This window comes from Nicotiana attenuata, unplaced genomic scaffold (assembly GCF_001879085.1).
Source record: "Nicotiana attenuata strain UT unplaced genomic scaffold, NIATTr2, whole genome shotgun sequence".
Taxonomy (NCBI): Eukaryota; Viridiplantae; Streptophyta; class Magnoliopsida; order Solanales; family Solanaceae; genus Nicotiana; species Nicotiana attenuata.
Genome location: NW_017670394.1, coordinates 552,358 through 573,569, shown reverse-complemented (window position 1 = coordinate 573,569; position 21,212 = coordinate 552,358). Strand labels below are relative to the sequence as shown.

Below are 21,212 nucleotides of genomic sequence, written 5' to 3'. Positions count from 1 at the left end.
TGTTCAATGTTTGGCTTCCTCTTGTGAAACACTTCAAAAAGACTTTTCCCTGCTAATACACTTGATGGTAATCTATTAATGACATATACTGCTGCCAACACATAGTGTCCCCAAAATCTTAGAGGTATGTGTCCTTGAAACCTCATGGCTCTTGCTATCTCCAGCATATGTCTGTGCTTTCTTTCAGCAATTCCATTCTGCTGAGGTGTATAAACACATGTCCTTTGGTGAATGATTCCATTCGATTGGAACAACTTGCTACATGCCTCATTTACAAATTCTGTCCCATTATCAGTTCTAATCACTTTGACTTGTCTATTGAACTGAGTCTAAACTAACTTTAAAAAACTTCTCAATAAAATCAACACATCACTTTTCAATTTGAACAAGTAAACCCAAGTCATTCTTGAATGATCATCAATAATTGTCAAAAACAGTTTATTACCATCAAAGGTTTGCACAGCATATGGTCCCCATACATCATTATGTAACAAGTGAAACACATCTTCAACTCTATTACTACTTATGCTAAATGGCAGCCGACAATATTTAGCTAAAGGACACACATTACAACTGTCTATGTTTCCTTTACAGTCATCATAGACTAATGAAAAAAGTTACTTCAGTGCTCCTGCTGAAGCATATCCAAGCCTTCTATGCCAGAGTCCAATGTCCAGGTCTGCCTTCTTTGCGGCCAAACCTTGAATTATTCCTTTATTATTCCTAGTAGTAGTTTGTGGCAATAGGTAGAGGACACTCTTCTTCTTACCAATCACCTTCACCTTCCCACTGCAAAGGTCCTGAAGTAGATAGAAATCAGGATAAAAATCTGCACAGCAATTTAACTCCTTTGTGATCTTAGATACTGACAACAAACTGTACTTGAACTCAGGGTAAGTATAACACATTGTCAATTCTCCCTACATTTTCTATATTACATGATCCCATATGAGTCACATTTGATACTTCTCCATTAGGCAAGTGTACTTTCTTTGTATGGATTCCAGCCACTTCTTATTTGTTTTCTAACATGTCCAAATTAGAAGTCATGTGATTTGTAGCCCCAGTATCTACAATCTCATTCATGATTATTATCATCAACAAAAAAAGCACTAATACTACCTGCCATATTAGTTGAGGCTTCTGGCGCATTCTCCTTATTGAGCAACCTGAGAATTTGGTTATACTGTTCTGGTGTGAAATGTGGAATCTGAGGAACTTTGAAAATATCTTGACCTCTTCCTGCTGCAGCTTGTGGCTTAAGTTCCCCTGCCATTGCATTGTGAGTTGTATTACCTCCAAACTTCTTTTTGAACTTGAAATCATCAGGAAACCCAACCAATTTGTAGCATCCTTCTCTAGTATGCCCTTTCATTTTGCAGTAATCACAAAACATATTATAATTCTTCCTAGGCTTCTGATTATTGAATCCTTTTGTTGTCAACAAGGTTGTCATCTCAGCATTGTCACTAGGAACTACTGCATTTGCCATACTTCTTTGGATTTCTCTTTCCATCAACATAGAATAGGCTTTATTCATAGTTGGAAGTGGATCCATCATCATGATCTGCTCACGTGCTTGTTCATATGTCTCATTGAGCCCCATAAGGAACTGCAATAGCTTCTGCCTACGCATAAAAACCTCATACTCACTTGACTTTGGACAATCACAACCAGGAGCTGGTGCCAAACAGTCAAACTCAGCCCAAAGTTCACGCAACTTTGAGAAATAAGTTGCAATTGAGCTTGTTGCTTGACTCGCAGTAGCTATAGCCCTATGTAACTGGAGAATTCTAGAACCATTGACTTTATCAAATCTCTCTTTCAAGTCCTTCTAAATAGCACATGCATTTGAGGAATACACAATTCCACTCAACAAATCACTCGATACACAATTCATTATCCACGAGAGAACAATCGCATTGCATCTCTCCCACAGATCTGTCAAATTCGTACCGTAATCTTCCTTCTTACAGGTGCCTTCAATGAATCCTATTTTGTTGCGACCTAATATCGCAATATGCATTGCTCTGCTCCACACGGAGTAATTATCCGATCTTGTCAATTGCAGTGAAATCAGAACAGCTCCTAAATTGTCTGTCGAGTGTAGAAATAGAGGATGATTGTGACTTAGATTTTCTGGCAATGTATTATCAACAGTCGCCATTTTAGGATCTCTTCAATTCGTGTCCTAGATTCGCAGAAGAGAAGATGAAAACAAAATAAAAAATGAATCGCGGAAACTAAGCTAAGATCGATGAGCTTATGTCCATATTAATGGCCTCTCTGCTCTGATACCATGAAGAAAGTTGTGCTAAACAGCCATGCAAGCTGAGTTTTGAGTTTCAGCTATGGAAGAATGATAATAGAGGAAGGAGACGAGAGAGAGAATCAGTGTTTCTCATTGCACTAACTGAAAAGTTGTACAATATACAATATTTATAATTGAGCTAAAACACCTACTAACCATCTAACTAACACTCATTACTAATCTAACAACTTTCTAACAATAATTAAAAACTCTCTAACTAACTAACACACACAATTGTCGCGTGCTCATTTCCTAACTGCCTTAATAGTAATGTAATAGTTTCCTTTGCAGTGTTTAAGTTGATGAAAATAAATAAAACTGTGAGAAGGCATGGGAGAAAATATGATATTGATATTGATATTGATATTTTGTGTTCAATACAATACAAGAGGTCCTAATTTATAGCTATACTATACAAGGGCATACTACTCCTATTCCAATGTGGGACAACTACATTATGTACATAGCTATAACTAACACTCCCCCTCAAACCGCTGCATACAAATCATACGTACCGAGCTTGTTACATATATAACCAATACGAGGTCCAGTGAGAGACTTGGTGAAAATATCTGCAAGTTGATCATTTGACCTCACAAACTTTATAGTAATCTCTCTTGAAAGTATCTTCTCTCTGACGAAGTGACAATCAATCTCAATGTGTTTAGTTCTATTATGGAACATCAGATTTGATGCAATATGAATGGCAGCTTGATTATCTCACACAAGTTCCATCTGACTGATTTCACCAAATTTCAACTCCTTGAGCAACTGATTGGTCCAGACTAGCTCACATGTTGCCATAGCCATTGCTCGATATTCTGCTTCTGCACTAGACCGAGCAACTACATTCTGTTTCTTGCTCTTCCAGGACACCAAATTGCCTCCTACTAAAATACAATATCCAGACATAGAACGTCTATCAGAAGGTGATCCTGCCCAATCAGCATCTGAGTACCCAACGATCTGCTCATGACCTCGATCCTCAAACAGTAACCCTTTTCCTGGAGCCGATTTTATATACCGAATAATGCGGATAACTCATCCCAATGACTATCACAGGGAGGATTCATGAACTGACTTACAACACTCATAGGATAAGAAATGTCGGGTCTAGTCACAGTGAAATAGTTTAATTTACCAACCAGCCGCTTATAGCTTGCAGGATCGCTAAGCGGCTCCCCCTGTCCTGGCAGAAGTTTAGAATTTTGATCCATCGGAGTGTCAACAGGTCTGCAACCTATCATCCTTGTCTCCTCAAGAATGTCTAAAGCATATTTTCTTTCAGAAATAACAAAACCTGAGCTAGACTGCACAACCTCAGTACCTAAAAAGTACTTCGATCTGCCTAGATCTTTAGTTTGGAAATGCTGGAAGAGATGCTATTTTAGATTAGTAATACCATCCTGATCATTGCTAGTAATAACAATATCATCAACATAGACTGCTAGATAAATACATAGACTTGAAGCAGAGTGCCGATAAAACACAGAGTGATCAGCTTCACTACGAGTCATGCCAAACTCCTGGATAACCGTGCTGAACTTACCAAACCAGGATCGAGGAGACTGCTTTAGACCATAAAGTGACCGACGCAAGCGACATACAAGGTCACGAGACTCCCCCTGAGCAACAAAACTAGGTGGTTGCTCCATATAAACCTCATCCTCAAGATCAGCGTGAAGAAAGGAATTCTTAATGTCCAGCTGATAGAGTGGCCAATGACGAACCGCAGCCATGGATAGAAAAGGGCGGATTGCTGCCACTTTAGCCACGGGAGAGAAGGTACCACTGTAATCGAGGCCAAATATCTCAGTATATCCTTTGGCAACAAGACGGGCCTTAAGTCGATCAATCTGGCCATCGGGAGCAACTTTGACTGCATAAACCCAACGACAACCAATAGTAGATTTACCTGAAGGAAGAGGAACAAGCTCCCACGTACCATTTGTATGTAAAGCATACATCTCGTTACTCATAGCCTGTCTCCATCCTAGATGAGACAACGCTTCACCTGTAGTCTTAGGGATGGAAACCGAGGACAAAGAAGATATAAAAGCATAATGGGGAGATGACAGACAATGTTAACTCAAACCGACATAATGAGGATTAGGGTTAAGTGTGGTCCGTATACCTTTCCGAAGTGCAATTGGTGTACTAGGAGCAGGGTCCGCAGTAAGAGCAGGGTCAGGTGCAGGACGAGAACCAGTTGGGCCTGATGTAGGGTGCGGACGACGATGATAAGTCAAGAGTGGTGTTCCTGTGGCTGGGGAACTAGGAGGAACAACACTAGACTCCTTAATGGTTGGTATGGCTGGAACCTCTGTGTTCGAAGGTGGAGGAGGAGCTATAGTAAACTCCTCAAAAGTCGGTATAGGTAAGACCTCAGATATATCATGGTGGCCAGCAGAAGTAAAGAAAGGTTTAGACTCAAAAAATGTGATGTCAGCTGACATAAGGTACCTATGAAGATCGGGTGAATAACAACGATATCCCTTCTGAACACGAGAATAACCAAGGAAGACACACTTGAGAGCACAAGGAGCTAACTTATCTTTCCTAGGGGCTAAGTTATGAATAAAACACGTGCTCCCAAAAACACGAGGTGGAAGAGGGTATAAGGCTGATTGGGGAAACAATACTGAATGCGGAATTTGATCCTTGATGGGAGATGAAGGCATCCTATTAATCAAATAACAAGCCGTGAGAACTGCATCGCCCCAAAACGTAATGGAACACGAAATTCAATTCGAAGTGTACGAGCAGTCTCAATAAGGTGCCTATTCTTTCTCTATGCAACCCCATTTTGCTGAGGGGTATATGGACAAGATGTTTGATGAATAATTCCATGAGAAGTCATAAACTGCTGAAACTGAGAAGATACACATTCTAAGGCATTATCACTGCGAAAAATGCGAATAGAGACACCAAATTGGTTTTTGATTTCAGCACAAAAACTCTGGGATATAGAGAATAACTCAGAACGATCTTTCATTAAGAAGAGCCAAGTACATCTTGAGTAATCATCAATAAAACTAACAAATAACGAAATCCCAAGGTTGAACTGACTCTACTAGGACCCCATATATCAGAATGAACCAAGGAGAAAATAGACCTGCATGACTCTCAACACTACGCAAAAAGGAAGCTCGGGTATGTTTCCCAAGCTAACACGACTCACAATCTAATGTAGACAAATTGGATAAACTAGGCACCATCTTCCGAAGTTTGGATAAACTCGGATGTCCTAAACGTCTATGGATTAGGTCTGGAGGATCTGTAACTAGACATGTTGTGGAAGGACTGAGTGAGTTAAGGTAGTAAAGGCCTTCTGATTCACGTCCTGTACCAATTGTCCGTCCCGTACTACGGTCCAGCATAATAAAAGAGTCATCAATAAAATATATACCACAATGGAGGGCACGAGTCAAATGACTAATAGATGCAAACTAAAAGGACAGCCAGAGACATAAAGAACAGAATCTAGAGTGATAGAAGACAAGGGGTTAGCTTGTCCAACTCTTTGTGCCTTAGTTTGACACCCATTGGCTAAAGTAACAGTGGGAAGAGACTGTGAATATACAATATTCGACAAAAGTGATTTATTACCAGAGATGTGATCGGAAGTGCCTGAGTCCATGACCCATGGTCCAAGAGTGCTAGACTGGGAAACACAAGCAAAAGAATTACCAGCAACAGAAGTATCAGTCTGGGAAACTGAGGCTACTTGTGGAGATGTCTGCTTACTTGCTCGATACTGAAGGAGCTCATTATATTCTTCTTTAGATACAGAAAAACCCTGGTTACCTATAGTCTCGGTCTGAGCAACGTAATCATTTTTAGGTGGACGACCATGTAAGGAATAGCACATTTCACGAGTGCGTCCAAGTTTGTAACAATAAGAACACTTGGGTCTAGATCCTCCAAAACGACCTCCTCCTCGTCTATTCTCCATACTTTGAGACGCCCGAACATCCACTTTTTGGGATGCGAGAACAACGAAATCAAGTATCTTTGATTAGATCACTACGTGACTTGGTGCTGCAGCAAGGCGGAGTAATCGAGAGAATAATTCATCAACTGCGGGGACAGTCGGACTAGCCAAAATCTGGTCTCGTACTGAATCAAGATCATTAGGAAGTCTAGCAAGTGTAAGAACTAGAAACATCTTTTGTCGCTGCTCTTGTTGTTTTGCCACACTAGCAGAAACTGGCATCAATGTCTCAAATTCCTCCATGACTGCCTGTACTTGACCCAAGTAAGTAGACATATCTAATTCTTGCTTCTTTAAGTTTGTCATCCGTGATATCACATCATAGAAGCGAGATATGTCATTAGTGTATAAGGTACGAGCCTTTGCCCAAACCAAATAACATGTCTGGAATGGACGAAATAAAGGCATCAACTTGGAATCAATAGAACGTCACAAGATGCTACATAATTGAGCGTCAATCTTTGCCCAAAGCGCTATCGCCTTTTTATCTCCTTCGCTAGATTGTTTGATTAGATGATCTTGAACACCTTGACCTTACACCACAACTCGACAGATGTAGCCCAAGCTAAGTAGTTTGAACCTCCCATTAAAGGTTCTGAGGTAATCATAACACTAGAGCTTCCATAACTCATGTTTTTAGGCCCAAAAACATCAATTCCCAAAGACATCGTTGCAAATTATTACCAAATAAGAGAAATAATCAACTGTAATCCACTGAAATAGAGTAAGGAACACTTGAAATAGAATAAAATACTGTAGCTGTCGGAATATTACTGTAGCAGTCGGAATATCACTGTAGCAGTCGAAAAAAATTCAAGGTGGTCGGAATGAAATAAAAACAGTAGGAGTAGGATCGGAATTACCAGATGACCCAACTGTTCTGAAGAAACTTTTTCAAAAAATGGCCGGAAGTCCATTTCTAAAATCACTGTTCACGCCGAAAAAATATAAAAGTGATCGGAATTTGGTGTAACCTGGATGGATAGACTCGAAATTACACGGAGAACAATCTGTCTTGAAGAGTCGTCGCCACAAAATGGCCGGAAGGTGGCCCACGCGACGTCGGAACTTCGTTGGAAAATTTTCTTCTGGCGGCGAGTGGCGGCGCGTGGAGGGTCTTCTGACGGAGATTTTTTAATGGGTTGGTCGCCGGAGCCCGATCTACTTCGTGGTGGTGTTGTTTTTTTGTACAACACTGACGAAAAGTGGCTTTTTTACTTGCTGCAGACCTGCCGGAAAAAGACTTCCGGTCGACTGATTTTTCTTCCCGGAGTCGCTGGAATTTATGCACAGCGATAAATCTCTCACGATTGCTCTGATACCATGTGAGAAGGCACGAGAGAAAATATGATATTGATATTAGTGTTCAATACAATACAAAAGGTCCTAATTTATAGCTATACTATACAAGGGCATATTACTCATATTACAATGTGGGACAACTACATTATGTACATAGCTATAACTAACAAAACCACAAAAAATGACATTGGAATAAGAAATACTCCTAAGTAAAGAAGTTCATAGAAATTACCAAAAGATATTACTTCTATTACTCTCTTAGGTCTATAATAATTGACCATTTTACTTTTTTATTTTGATCCAAAATAAGTATTTATTTGCATAATCAAAAAAGAATTAATTTTATTTTTTTAATTTATTGTTATATATATTTTAATATATCAAGATAATAATTAATTAAGATTAATTTAATAAACACAGTCTTCTTTTTTAGTGTTCGTATTTCCTTAGATGTGTCAAAGGCGCAGACAGGAGGGAGTAATTATTAACAAAGTTGAAATATTTTGCCGTCTCCTAAGTCCAAAATATTTCACCCCATCCGAAAGAGATATACTGTCTTCGTCATCATTATTCTCTCTGCATTTAATTAAGTACTATCTCTCTCTAAAGCCTTTGTTGATTTCTCCGGTCTATCGTCGATGTCCCATTCACAGTATATATTTTCTTCTTCTGATTCGTACCAAGTAACATCAACCGGATCAGTTCATAGTGGTCCAACCCAACATCCCTTTCTTCCTTTCCTCTTGCCTTTCTATTTTTGCTCTCCGATCAGTTTTGGGGATACAGTTGCCATTTTCTGACTATGGATTCGAAGTCTTTTGGGAGGGGGAGGGTATTTCCTCCTATAAAATGGAACTCTCTAGCTCGCCAGAGAACATCACCACCCATATAACTCACTCACAGAACCCAGCAGCAGCACTATGTCTTCAAACTCTGACAGTGAGTATGAGTATTCTACTGAATCTGGCGAAGTAGAATACTCTCGAGAAGGGTATAATGAAGAAGAAAATAAGGATGAAAGTGGAGGAGGAGGAGGAGAAAATGCGGATGATGAAGAGAAAGTAGAAAACGAAGGATCGGATGGGAAGAAGAAAATGAAGATGATGAATCTGGAGATGGAGGAGAAGATCAAACTGAAGATGAAGAGGAAGAAAATGAGGATGATGAAGAGGATGAATCTGAGGATGATAGTAGTGGAGGAGATTACGACCCCAGGAAGTGGAAGCCATGGCTTTAGCAGAAAAAATACTACGGAGACGCAAAAAAGTATTTGCTTCAATTTGATGCTGGTATAGAGAACTGCTGTGATCTCACTCTTGATTCTGATTGGAACTGGCACAACCCTAATTCATCTCTTGACATCACTGTAAGTATATATTAAGCTTATGTGACTGTTTTGGGTACTACTTTTGTTACATTAAACACACATTAGTGTAGTCATGTTCTTATTTGTTTTACGATATTACGTACTGCTCTAGTGGTGAACACCCTCCACTTCTAACTAAGAGGTTGTGAGTTTGAGTTATCCCAAAAGTAAGATGGGGTATTCTTACCCAGAGTAGGGGTAAAGTTTGCGTATACACTACCCTCCCCAGACCCTACTGGTAAAATTATACGGAATTGTCGTTGTTGTTGTTGCTCATTACTTCTTTGAAAGGTAACCAAAACAGTCAACCTGTTCTAATTACACATATTGGGATAGATTATAACTTTTAAAAGAAAAAGAAAAGGTTTCTGGACTTATAACTTACTGGCTAAGCACTAACTCTACAGATCCACATAACAAGCTCAATTCCTATTGTAATCTCAAATTAATATAAAATAATAACTGGGTTCACAGTTATATATTTATAGATATTTAATAAAAAATTTAATAAAAATATAGGGTCTCTACAAAAGTTATTGAGTTCTCGGGAACCCAGTAACTATACTTTACATTCGTCACGGGCGATAATAGAGCTTCCAACTGCCATATCAATAATACTCCCTCCGGTTTATAATAAGTGACCTTTCGGCCATTCTATTTTGCTCCAAAATAAGTGTCATTTTACGTAATCAAGAAGGAATTAATTTTATTTTTTTCAAAATTTGCCCTCATTTACATATCTCAATGTGTTAAAGAAACAATATGCAAATTTTAATTAAGGGTAACTTAGTCAATATACCTTATTTTTTCTCTAGGAGTTAGTATTTTCTTAAGGCTGTGCCAAAAGCTAAAAAGTCATTTATTATGGACCGAATGAAGTACTTAATTAGCACTATTTAATTACAAAAAACTAATAAAAATATTCCAGAATCTTTTAATGGCTAATGACTTTGTTGTCGCTTCAGCAAAATTTGGATCAATAAGGGATAAGCTTAACCGTACCATTAATCTCACACTCAGCGGCGGAGCCATAATTTTCGTTAAGGGGTATCAAAATATATAAAAGTAAATATATCGGGAAATTAAGAGGAGCCAATACATAGTATATATACATATAAATTTTTTTTACCTACCTATACAGTGTATTTTTCCTGCAAAAGGGTGTCATTTGACACCCCTTCATATAACGTGGCTCCGCCACTGCTCACGCTATATGTATACCATCCACGTAATACGTGTTATGGGCAAGGAACAATTCGATTAAGCTCTACAACTACAGTGAAGAACAAAGGGGGTTTGAGGATGTAAGCATGCAAATTTTAAATCACAAATGTTCGGACTATATTAAATTCAAGACATTAGTCCAAACAAATATTGTGGCTAGTAAATTGGGCTAATAATTAAAAGCCAATATATGTATTGGGCTAGTCCATTTAATTGGATTATAAATTAAATGATAAGCCCACTTCCTTAGCCCAAAGTCCAAATAGCTAGTAGCCCGTCTTAAAGCCCAAGCTCATGCCACATGTCAAGTGACGTGGCAATCCAAGACAAATAAATGAGCCAATGAAATCATGCCATGTGTCAAGTGATGTGGCAATCCAATCCAATGAAATTATGCCATGTGTCAAGTGATGTGGCAATTCAAGCCAAATAAATGAGGCAATTAAATCATGCCAAATGTCAAGATGGTATTGGTCGGTTCAAACGGACCAATCAAATCACAGAGCCACACCATCCCCTACAACTATAAATAGAGGTCTTCATAAAGCTAGAAGACACCAGAAGTTATAACAAGAAGCAAGCAGAGAGCTCGTGGATCAAACACTGCAGATTTCTCTACAAGCTACAAGCTAAAGCACTCAAGCTACAAGTTCAAGTTCAAGTTCAAGATCAAGAACGAAGCCAAATCAAATACCAAGGCGTTCAAGATCAAATTACTTGTTCGTGATCAAACCCAAATTCAAGTTCAAGGAGGAGATTCAAGATCAAGCTTTACAAGCCATTGAATCAAATCAAAGTCAAGCTCATTAAGATACTTTACATTCTTGAATAATCAGAGGAATACCATAGAGATTGTAACACTTTTATTTATTGAAATCAAATACTACATTTGTTACGCAATTTTCCAGTCTTGATTATTTATTTTTCTCGACTCGAAAATTTGTTGTTACAAATTTCTGGCACGCCCAGTGGGACCATCTCTACCTCTCATCTCTTCAAATTACCAAATTTCGAGAACACAGAAATGGCTCCTAAGAAGATCAACTTCAAACTCACTACTGCTAAGGCTACGGATTCCAAGTTTTCATCTGATGTGGAAAACTTGCTGGATGCTACTGTGGAAAGCGTATGACCTGTCACTAGGAATAAAGCAAACTTGCTGGGACAAAAAGCATTTCAAATGCCGTCTGCATCGGTTCCTATCTTTGATTTTCAATCCTCAAAGGGGGCAATATCCTTTCCAACTGAATTGGAAGAAGGAGCGAACATTGCTGAAATTGTTGAAAAGACATTAGCTCTACTTAGCCCTTCTAGATCTAAGAACATCATCACACAGGGTGATCATGATGTCTTGATCACTGGATTTGCTCCAAGCACTCCACGTGAGTTATTCCACTCAAAGTATGGTGTAAGAGAAAATTCGTGCTTTGCTCCACCATCCACAACGGTTATCCAATCAATGGTGACTAATACCTCAACTGTTGAAGAACAACTCGCAAATTTAACAAAGGCAATTGAAGGGTTAACGAAGCATATGCAAGATCAAGATAATCAAATTGTCAAGTTGACAGATAGAGTTGAAAGCATGATGGAGGGAGATTCAAGTCATGCACCTGGAAAGCTCATGCAAGATAAGGGAGACTCATCTGCAAGGCAGACAATGACTCCTAAAGAATTTCAAATTTCATCTGACGGGGTTATTCCCATTGACCAATTGAAAGACTTCATTATGGGAACCATCAAAGATAAGTACGATGTTGCTGCCAAGTCTTCTCTCGCATATGCAAAGCCATACACTGCGAGAATTGATAGTTTGAAGATGCCTGCAGGTTATCAACCCCCAAAGTTTCAACAATTTGATGGTAAAGGAAATCCGAAGCAACACATTGCACACTTCGTTGAAACTTGTAATAACGCTGGAACCTATGGAGATTATCTTGTCAAGCAGTTTGTCTGTTCCTTAAAAAGAAATGCTTTTGATTGGTATACTGATCTCGAGGCTGGTTTCATCGATAGCTGGAAGCAACTTGAACATGAATTTCTCAACCGCTTCTATAGCACAAGGCGAACCGTAAGCATGGTTGAACTCACAAATACGCGTCAATGGAAGGATGAACCAGTTGTCGATTTCATCAATCGATGGAGGAATGCGAGCCTCAATTGTAAAGACAGACTTAGTGAAGCTTCTGGAATAGAAATGTGTATCCAAGGAATGCATTGGGGACTTCGCTACATCCTGCAGGGTATCAAGCTTAAGTCTTTTGAAGAATTGGCTACACGTGCTCGTAATATGGAGCTAAGTATGTCTTTAAGTGGAAATCAAGGGCCACCTGTTTATGAACCTCGCAAAGTGCAGGATAAACAAGAAATAAAGAAAGGAGGTAAGTTTTTGCCGAATTCTGAGAGCAAGGAATCAATGAATGATAATGCCTCGCCATTAAAGGTCACTACAAAAGTGAGTAAGAAGCAAAGTGTGAAGACAACATCCTTACAAGATAAAGTTGGCCGAAACTTAACTCTGAAGGAAATGCAAGCGAAAGAATATCCATTCTTGGACTCCGATGTCCCAGAAATTTTTGAAGAACACCTTGAGTTGAAACTCATTGAGTTACCCGAAATGAAGCGGCCAGACGAAGCTGGAAAGACTAATGATCCAAATTATTGCAAGTACCATCGGTTGATTGGCCACCCTATTGAAAAGTGCTTTGTCTTCAAGGAGAAAGTCATGGACTTGGCCGCTGAAGGAAAAATCTTGCTTGAGGATGAGAAAGATAGTTCGAATCAAGTCTCTTTCGTTGTTGGTTCACTTGATCCCATTGTCCTTTGAAATTTTGTCTAAGTACATGAATGTGATGACATCCAAACTACATCATCACCAAATATGATTAAATTTGGTGTTTGAACCTATCGATGTGAGCAAACCATTGCTTCTCCCTATGGCGTATAAACTAATAGTGGAGGAAAGATCTCAAGAGAAAAGTGAATCATGTGATGATCAAACTGATGATGAAGTTTGGATTCTTGTTACTCGGCGGAGACGCTGCAAGACAAATTCACAAAGGGAGTTAAATAAGCAGTTGACTCGGGTAAAAATGGTGAAAAGACCCAAGAAGAAAATGATAAAGAAGAACTGGAAGAAAGCAAAAATGGCGGAGAATCACTATCAAAGGCTACGTATTCCAGTGACATTGGAGGAATTCCTGCCAAGCTGGCTACACCCGCGAGCTTCCTGTGAATATATCAAGGCCTCATGTTGTAAGATAGATGAAGAAGAGACAAAGAAGGAGGATCCATCGTTGTTGCCACCTCCCTTGCTCGTTGCTGCCACCTCCCTTGCCTGAAAAACTCACTGGGAATTCTGAAGAAGTGGACGTTTGTGATGCAAAAATGACATTTACTAATGATGATCTTTTGCTTGGTGAAACATACCATAATCGCCCCCTATTTATGGTTGGCTTTGTGCGAGAACAGAGAATAAGTAGAATCTTGATCGATGATGGGTCTGGTGTCAATATTCTCCCAATTCGTACTGTCAAAGAGCTGGGCATACCGATAGATGAACTATGTGAAGGTCATTTGATGATTCAAGGATTCAATCAAGGGGGGCAAAGAGCTATAGGGGCTATCAAATTGGAAATAAATATAGGAGATTTGCATTCGAGTGCATGGATGCACGTGATTGATGCAAAGACCTCATATAATATCTTGTTAGGAAGGCCATGGATACATGAAAACAAAGTGGTTTCATCCACCTACCATCAGTGCTCGAAATACTACGAAGGTGGGGTCGAAAAGAAGATAGTTGCTGATGATAAGCCCTTTACCGAGGCTGAATCATACTTTGCCGATGCAAAATTCTACTTAAAGAATTACGTCTCAAAGGAGGTTAAGGTTGATGATGTGATGTTGACCAAAAGTGTTGTAAAGAAGGTTGATGTCACAACTAGCAAGGAAAAGATTACAGTTGAAAAAGATCAGGTGCTTCATGATAGGAACAAGATGAATAAGGCATCTTCAAGTAAGAAAGTGACTCCTGTTCTTCGTTATGTCCCAAAGGCAAGGAAGGTCGAAGATCCATCTTCTGAGCTACAAGGTAAGGTGTTAGGAGACTTGACCCTTCCTATCAAGCGAATGGATGCAATTAAGTCATCAACAAAGTTTCTTAAAGGGTTTGTCAAATCATTAAGCCACAATTCGCTTCTAAATCTAGCACTTCCCACAAAGCGCACATATGAGGGCTTTGACCCAAACGACTACAAGTTGTTAGCAAAAGCTGGATATGATCCCAACGAACCATCCAAGTCGTGAAAGCTCCCGCCTGAAGCTTCAAACCCTATTCAAAAGATGATGATGGAGAAAGGGTACCCACTGAAGCAATCACGTGAAGGATTGGGTTACAAACAACCCCCGCCAATCCGTATCTCCATTAAAAGGGCACGTTGTAACTACATTACTGCTAAAGAAGTGTCTACGACGCTTAATTACAAGCCTTCTGTGTTTGACCGACTTGCGAAACCAACGACCTTAGTCTTTGATAGGTTGGGATTGCTGAAGAAGGAAAACAAGCGCCATGGAAGTAATGGAAGGATTGGAGCACCTTTCTCCCTTAAAAGGGAGATTTTGACCACAGACTACCCAGGTCTGATTCCTTCTAGAATGAGGCGAGAGACAAAAATTGTAGTTTCATGCGGAGAGGTCCTCAAAGCAAAGGCTCATACTATAGTCCACACTAAGGAACGGGAGGAAAAGATGAAGAAAGTGTGGGGTCATTATATCATATCACCATTCGTGATGAACAAAATGCTTCACCCTATACGGAAATCGAGGAAAAGTGCCTTGATATTCATGTATGTCCTCACATATCTTTCAATGATGGTGATCCTCAAGAGGATGAAGACGCTAAAGATGCACCACCAGAGCTTGAAGAAGGGGTGAAGACAACGGTTGATGCACTAAAAGAAGTCAATCTCGGAGTAGTTTAAGATCCAAAGACCACATATGTAAGTGCCTCTCTAACTGGTGATGAAGAGAGCAAATATATTGAGCTACTTAAAGAGTTCAAAGACGTATTTGCTTGGAGCTACAAAGAAATGCCAGGTTTAGACCCCAATGTGGCTGTTCATCATCTTGCTCCCAAATGAGGTGCTCGTCCTGTGAAGCAAGTACAACGTCGCTTCAGACCTAAACTGGTTCCCTTGATTGAAACCGAAGTTAACAATCTTATTGAGGCTGGTTTTGTTCGTGAAGTTAAATATCCTACATGGATTTCAAGCATCGTCCCTGTAAGAAAGAAGAATGGCCAAATCCGAGTTTGTGTTGACTTTAGGGACCTAAATAACGCTTGTCCTAAGGATGAATTTCCTCATCCTATCCCTGAGCTCATGATTGATGCAACAACTGGATACGAGGCGATGTCTTTCATGGATGGTTCATCTAGATATAATCAAATTCGCATGTCACCGAAGGACGAAGAACTTACTGCCTTTCACACCCCTAAAGGTATATACTGCTACAAGGTAATGCCTTTTGGTTTGAAGAATGCTGGTGCTACATATCAACGTGCCATGCAAAATATTTTTGATGACATGCTTCATAAAAATGTGGAGTGTTATGTTGACGACTTGGTGGTAAAGTCAAGGAAGAAAGATGATCACTTGCAAGATTTGAGGATGGTATTTGAACGGCTTCGGAGATACCAACTCAGAATGAATCCGTTGAAGTGCGCTTTTGGAGTTACCTCTGGGAAGTTCCTCGGTTTTATTGTTCGACATCGAGGTATCGAAATTGATCAAGATAAGGTGGATGCTATCTTGAAAATGCCCGAGCCTAAAGATATTCATGAATTAAAAAGCTTGCAGGGTAAGTTGGGATATCTTAGAAGATTTATTTCGAATTTGGCTGGAGATGCCAACCATTTAGTCGCCTCATGAAGAAAGGGGTTCCTTTTGAATGGGACCAAGCTTGCAGAAATGCTTTTGAAAGCATTAAGTCATATCTGATGAAACCTCCAGTACTGGCAGCCCCCATACCTGGAAAGCCATTAATATTATACATTTCAGCACAGGAAAGGTCAGTAGGAGCGCTTCTCGCTCAAGGAAACAATGAAGGCAAAGAAAATGCGCTTTATTACTTGAGTAGGATGATGACGCCAAATGAGCTCAAGTATTCGCCTATTGAGAAGTTATGTTTGGCACTTGTCTTCTCTATTCAAAAGCTGAAGCATTACTTCCAAGCTTACGTTGTGCGACTCGTCTCAAGAGCGAACCCTATCAAGTTTGTCATGTCTAAACCAGTCCTAAGTGATCGATTAGCGAGGTGGTACCTCCAGTTTCAACAATTTGAAATTGTGTATGTTCCTCAAAAGGCAGTAAAAGGACAAGTATTAGCAGACTTCCTAGCTGACCATTATTCCAGATGATTGGGAGTTGTCTGATGAATTTCCTGATGAAGATGCAATGGTCATAGAAATTCAACCTCCTTGGAAGATGTATTTTGATGGCGCTGCACATCGTGAAGAAGCTGGCACTGGAATAGTGTTTATCACTTCTCAAGGAGAAGTTTTGCCCTATTCTTTCACTCTGACACAACGGTGCTCCAATAATGTTGTTGAATATCAAGCGCTCATACTTGGGCTTGAAATGGCTATGGATATCAAACAATTGCAATTACAAGTTTTTGGAGATTCCAAGTTAGTGATCAATCATATTCTGGGTAGCTATGAGGTCAAGAAGCCAGAGTTGGTGCCATATCACTAATATGCTCAAAGATTGGTAAGTTGGCTTAGAGAGGTAACTATTCAACACGTGCCAAGAAAGGAAAATAAGAGAGCTGATGCATTAGCAGCCTTAGCTTCTACATTATCTTTGCCTGATCAGACACAAGTCGCTGTTTGCCAAAGATGGGTAGTTCCTCCACCAAATGACTATGAGGGAGAAAAAAGCGAAGTTGAGCATATTGCTTCCGTTCTTGAGGTTGAAATTGAAGACTGGAGACAACCATTAATCGATTATCTTTGTTACGGTATATTGCCAGAAAATCCTCTAAGGAAAATGGAAATCCGAAGGAGAGCCCCTCGTTTTCTTTATTACAAGAATACACTCTACAGACGATCATTTGATGGAGTGCTCCTACGTTATTTGGGGACTGACGAATCCCTTCAAGCCTTGCAAGAAGAACACTCTGGAGTATGTGGTGCGCATCAATCTGGGCCAAAACTTCATTTCCACATAAAAAGAACGGGGGATTGGCCAACCATGGTGAAAGATTGTTTGGATTACGCTTGGAGGTGTAAAGCTTGCCAATTCCATGCTAACTTCATACATCAACCACCTGAAGTATTACACCCAACTGTTGCTTCTTGGCCATTTGATGCTTGGGGTTTGGATGTTGTTGGTCCATTGCCAAAGTCTTCTGGTGGACATCTATACATTTTGGCTAACTTCATCCGAGTCAATATTATCTATCGATTTGGCATTCCGCGATATATATTGACGCACAATGGTAAGCCATTTGATAACAAGTTGATGAATAAAATATGTGATCTTTTTGGCTTCAAGCAACGCAATTCCTCCATGTATTATGCTGCTGCCAATGGACTTGCTGAAGCATTTAACAAGACACTCTGCAACTTGTTGAAAAAGGTTGTTTCTAAGTCTAAGAGAGATTGGCATGAAAGGATGGAAGAAGCTCTTTGGGCATACAGGACTACATATCGCACACCAACGTAAGCGACTCCTTATTCACTTGTTTATGGAGTTGAAGCGGTCCTTCCACTTGAGCGTCAAATCCAATCGTTGCGGCTTGCCATTCAAGAAGGACTTACTGATGAAGAAAATGCTCGGTTACGCCTTGAAGAATTGGAAGCTCTTGATGAAAAGAGGCTAGAAGCTCAACAAAGCCTTGAATGTTATCAAGCTCGCTTGTCTCGATCTTTTAACAAGAGGGTACGCCTTAGATCTTTCCAAGTGGGTGACCAAGTTCTTGTAGTCAAAAGGCCTATTATTACCTCTCGTCGATCTGGCGGCAAATTCTCTGCTAAGTGGGATGGACCATATATCGTACAAGAGGTATACTCAAGTGGCGCTTACAAGATAGTTGACTCGGAAGGTTTACGGATTGGCCCCATCAACGGGAAATTCATGAAGAGATACTATCCTTGAAGAAAACAAATATGCTCCTCAACGCATGAGCCTAAACTGCAAGTTATAATGCTCCTCAACGCACGAGCCTAAACTGCAAGTTATAATGCTTCCCGGCACATGAGTATATATTGTATGTACCAAAGCTCCCCAATTTTGAACTAAATCTTTTAGACGTAAAGCTCTTCAAATTCGAGCAAAGACTCAAGGCGAAAGCTCTTCAAAGTCGGGCAAGGACTTCAAATCGAAAAGTTTTTCAAATTCGAGCAAAATCTTCAAGTTGCAAAGCTCCTCAAAACACGAGCTTAAATTGCAAGTCGCTGTGCTCCTTAACGCATGAGCATAAACTGCATGTTATTCCTGCCCGCAAGAGTATAAACTATGCACGGTCCAAAAAAGAAGTCCGCTAGGTTGAAAACCTCGAAAGAGGCGGCTTAGGCAATAGTTAGGACATCCAAAAAAAAAAGTCCGCTAGGTTGAAAACCTCGAAAGAGGCGGCCTAGGCAAAAGTTAGGACGCAAAAAAAAAAAACTCTCCCATTTCAAACTACGGAATGACTTGATCCTCTTCACCGAGGTATGTAGGCAGCTTAGAGTTTCATTCTAAGTTCAGTCATATGAGTTAAAAAAATTATATATATATATATCCCAAGGCATTATTCAAATGAGGTACGACGGAATATAATTCACTTGATTAACACTTGAAAATTAGGTGTACATGTATTCTTTCGTTTGAACTCTCTGTCTTATCTTGATGGGTCAATGGGGGCAAGCCCTCCATGTCAAATTGAGGTCTTTGATGGAATGATTGTAGTTTCTTTAATAAGAGGCTAAATATTCAAGTTGAAGGCTCCAATTCTAAGTCAAGTTGATTTTGTCAAGTCTATTACATCATCAATTTGAAGTATTCAAGCCTGCTAGGTCTTAAAGTTGCAGTATTCAAGTGCGCCAAGTCATCAAATCCATAAAGTATTAAAAAAAAAGAAGCTCACTCGTTATAAACTACAGAATGACTTGATCCTCTTCACCGAGATTGGTATCTTCAAGACAATTATAGTCTTTAGCAGGCTGCAATATTTTCAAGACCGTCATGTCTTTTAGCTGAATTCTTCAAGTTTGCCAAGTCGCCAAGTTGAATTCTTCATATTTTCTATCATTGATTTGAAGTCTTTGCATGCTAAATTTTCAAGTTGAAGTTGAGTTAAATTCTTCTCGTCCGCTAAGTCTTCAACTATCCAAGTCTACCACGTCTTCAAGTTGAATTCTTCAAAGTGGCTACATCTTCAAGTTTAACTATTATACTTTAACCTTCAAGCTGAATCATCAAGTTAAAGTCTTCAAATCCACTAAGTCTTCAAATCTGTCAAGTCTTCAAGTAGAAGCCTTTAAGTCTGCCATGTCTTCAAGTTAAAATGTGTAAGTTTAATTCTTCCGAGCACCAATTCTTCAATTGAAAGCCAATAAGAAGCCCCCATAATAGTCTTGAAGTCTTCAAATTGATATAGCCTTCAATTCTTTAGTTGGAAGCTTTAGTATATCTCCAAGTGTATGGTAAAAGCCTTTGATATAGTCTGCACCATCTTTAAATATTTATATCTTGAATCATTTAAAGGAAGGTTTTAATATATCTTCAACTCTTAAACTGGAAGTATTTGAAATTTTGGCTTGCACGACTTGATTTATGTTGCAGAAAAAAAGATTCTTCGACCGTGAGGTTATCTTTACTAAAGTAGTATCTTTGGAATTGATTTCTTCTTCTACCTGCAAAAAAAAAAGGAGAAACATATCTATATAAAGGAGATCATAAAATTACCTGTGAAGATTGAAGTTGAAGAGATATTCTTGGTGGTCAGCTTTTTGAAACAAATAAATCATGCTTCATACAATCTCTGATTCATGTATCTCGAAATGAGGACGAGTTTTCATTCCTTTGCGCCAAAAGGTCAAATCTTTTGGTGGTTAAGTAAAATCTTCAAGTTAGATTGTATAATGGACTTTGCTGGTCTTCGTCTTGGACAAACTATAGTCTTCAGCTTAGATGGTGTTATGGTATTATCCTCGGACAAAGTAAAGTCTTCAGCCTAGAGGGTTGTCTTCGCCTTGGACAAAGTATAGTCTTCAGCTTAGACGGTGTAATGGTCTTAGCCTCGAACAAAGTAAAGTCTTCAGCCTGGATGGTTGTCTTCGCCTTTGCAAAATAAATCTTTGGCTCAGACAGTGTAATGGTCTTTGCCTCAGATAAAAAGTAAAGTCTTTGGCTTAGATGATGTAATAGTTTTTGCCATAGATAAAGAAAGTCAAGTTTTCAAATAAAATAAAATCTTTAGCTCAGACGGTGTAATGGTCTTCGCTTCAGACAAAATAAATCTTTGGCCCAGACGATGTAATGGTCTTTGCCTCAGATAAAAGTAAAATCTTTGTCTTAGATGATGTAATGGTCTTTGCCATATATAAAGAAGTCAAATTTTCAAATAAAATGAAGTCTTTGGCTTAGATGGTGTAATGTTCTATGCCTCAGATAAAATGAAGTTAAATCTTCAAACAAGATGAAGTCATTAGCTTAGACGGTGTAATGGTCTTCGCTTCAAATAAAATGAAGTCTTTAGCTCAGACGGTGTAATGGTCCTCGCTTCAGATAATAAATCTTTGGCTTAGACAGTGTAATGATCTTTGCCTAAGATAAAGTAAAATCTTTGGCTTAGACGGTGTAATGGTCTATGCCTCAGATAAAATGAAGTTAAATCTTCAAACAAGATAAAGTCAATTTCTTGACGTGTAATGATCTTCACCTAAGACAAAGTAAAATCTTTGGCTCAAACGGTGTAATGGTCTTCACCTCAGACAAAGTAAATTTTGGCCTCAGACGGTGTAATGATCT

The 21,212-nt window shown here is 39.3% G+C and overlaps 1 protein-coding gene across 1 annotated transcript; it reads left to right on the top strand.

The window, feature by feature from the left end:
* The first annotated feature begins 14,547 nt into the window (after positions 1-14,547).
* Positions 14,548-18,356, top strand: LOC109238788. Its single transcript, XM_019405266.1, has 6 exons — positions 14,548-14,836; positions 15,340-16,056; positions 16,209-16,496; positions 16,612-16,885; positions 16,973-17,891; positions 17,976-18,356. The coding sequence occupies exons 1-6, from the start codon at positions 14,548-14,550 to the stop codon at positions 18,354-18,356; spliced, it is 2,868 nt and encodes a 955-aa protein (XP_019260811.1).
* Positions 18,357-21,212: the final 2,856 nt, after the last annotated feature.

Coding starts and splice junctions, on each gene's coding strand:
- LOC109238788 (XM_019405266.1), top strand. CDS start 14,548: ATGGAGAAAGGGTACCCACTGAAGCAATCACGTGAAGGATTGGGTTAC. Junction 14,837..15,339: donor TTTGACCACAGACTACCCAG/GTCTGATTCCTT, acceptor CTCCCAAATGAG/GTGCTCGTCCTGTGAAGCAA. Junction 16,886..16,972: donor CAAGTTTTTGGAGATTCCAA/GTTAGTGATCAA, acceptor AAGATTGGTAAG/TTGGCTTAGAGAGGTAACTA.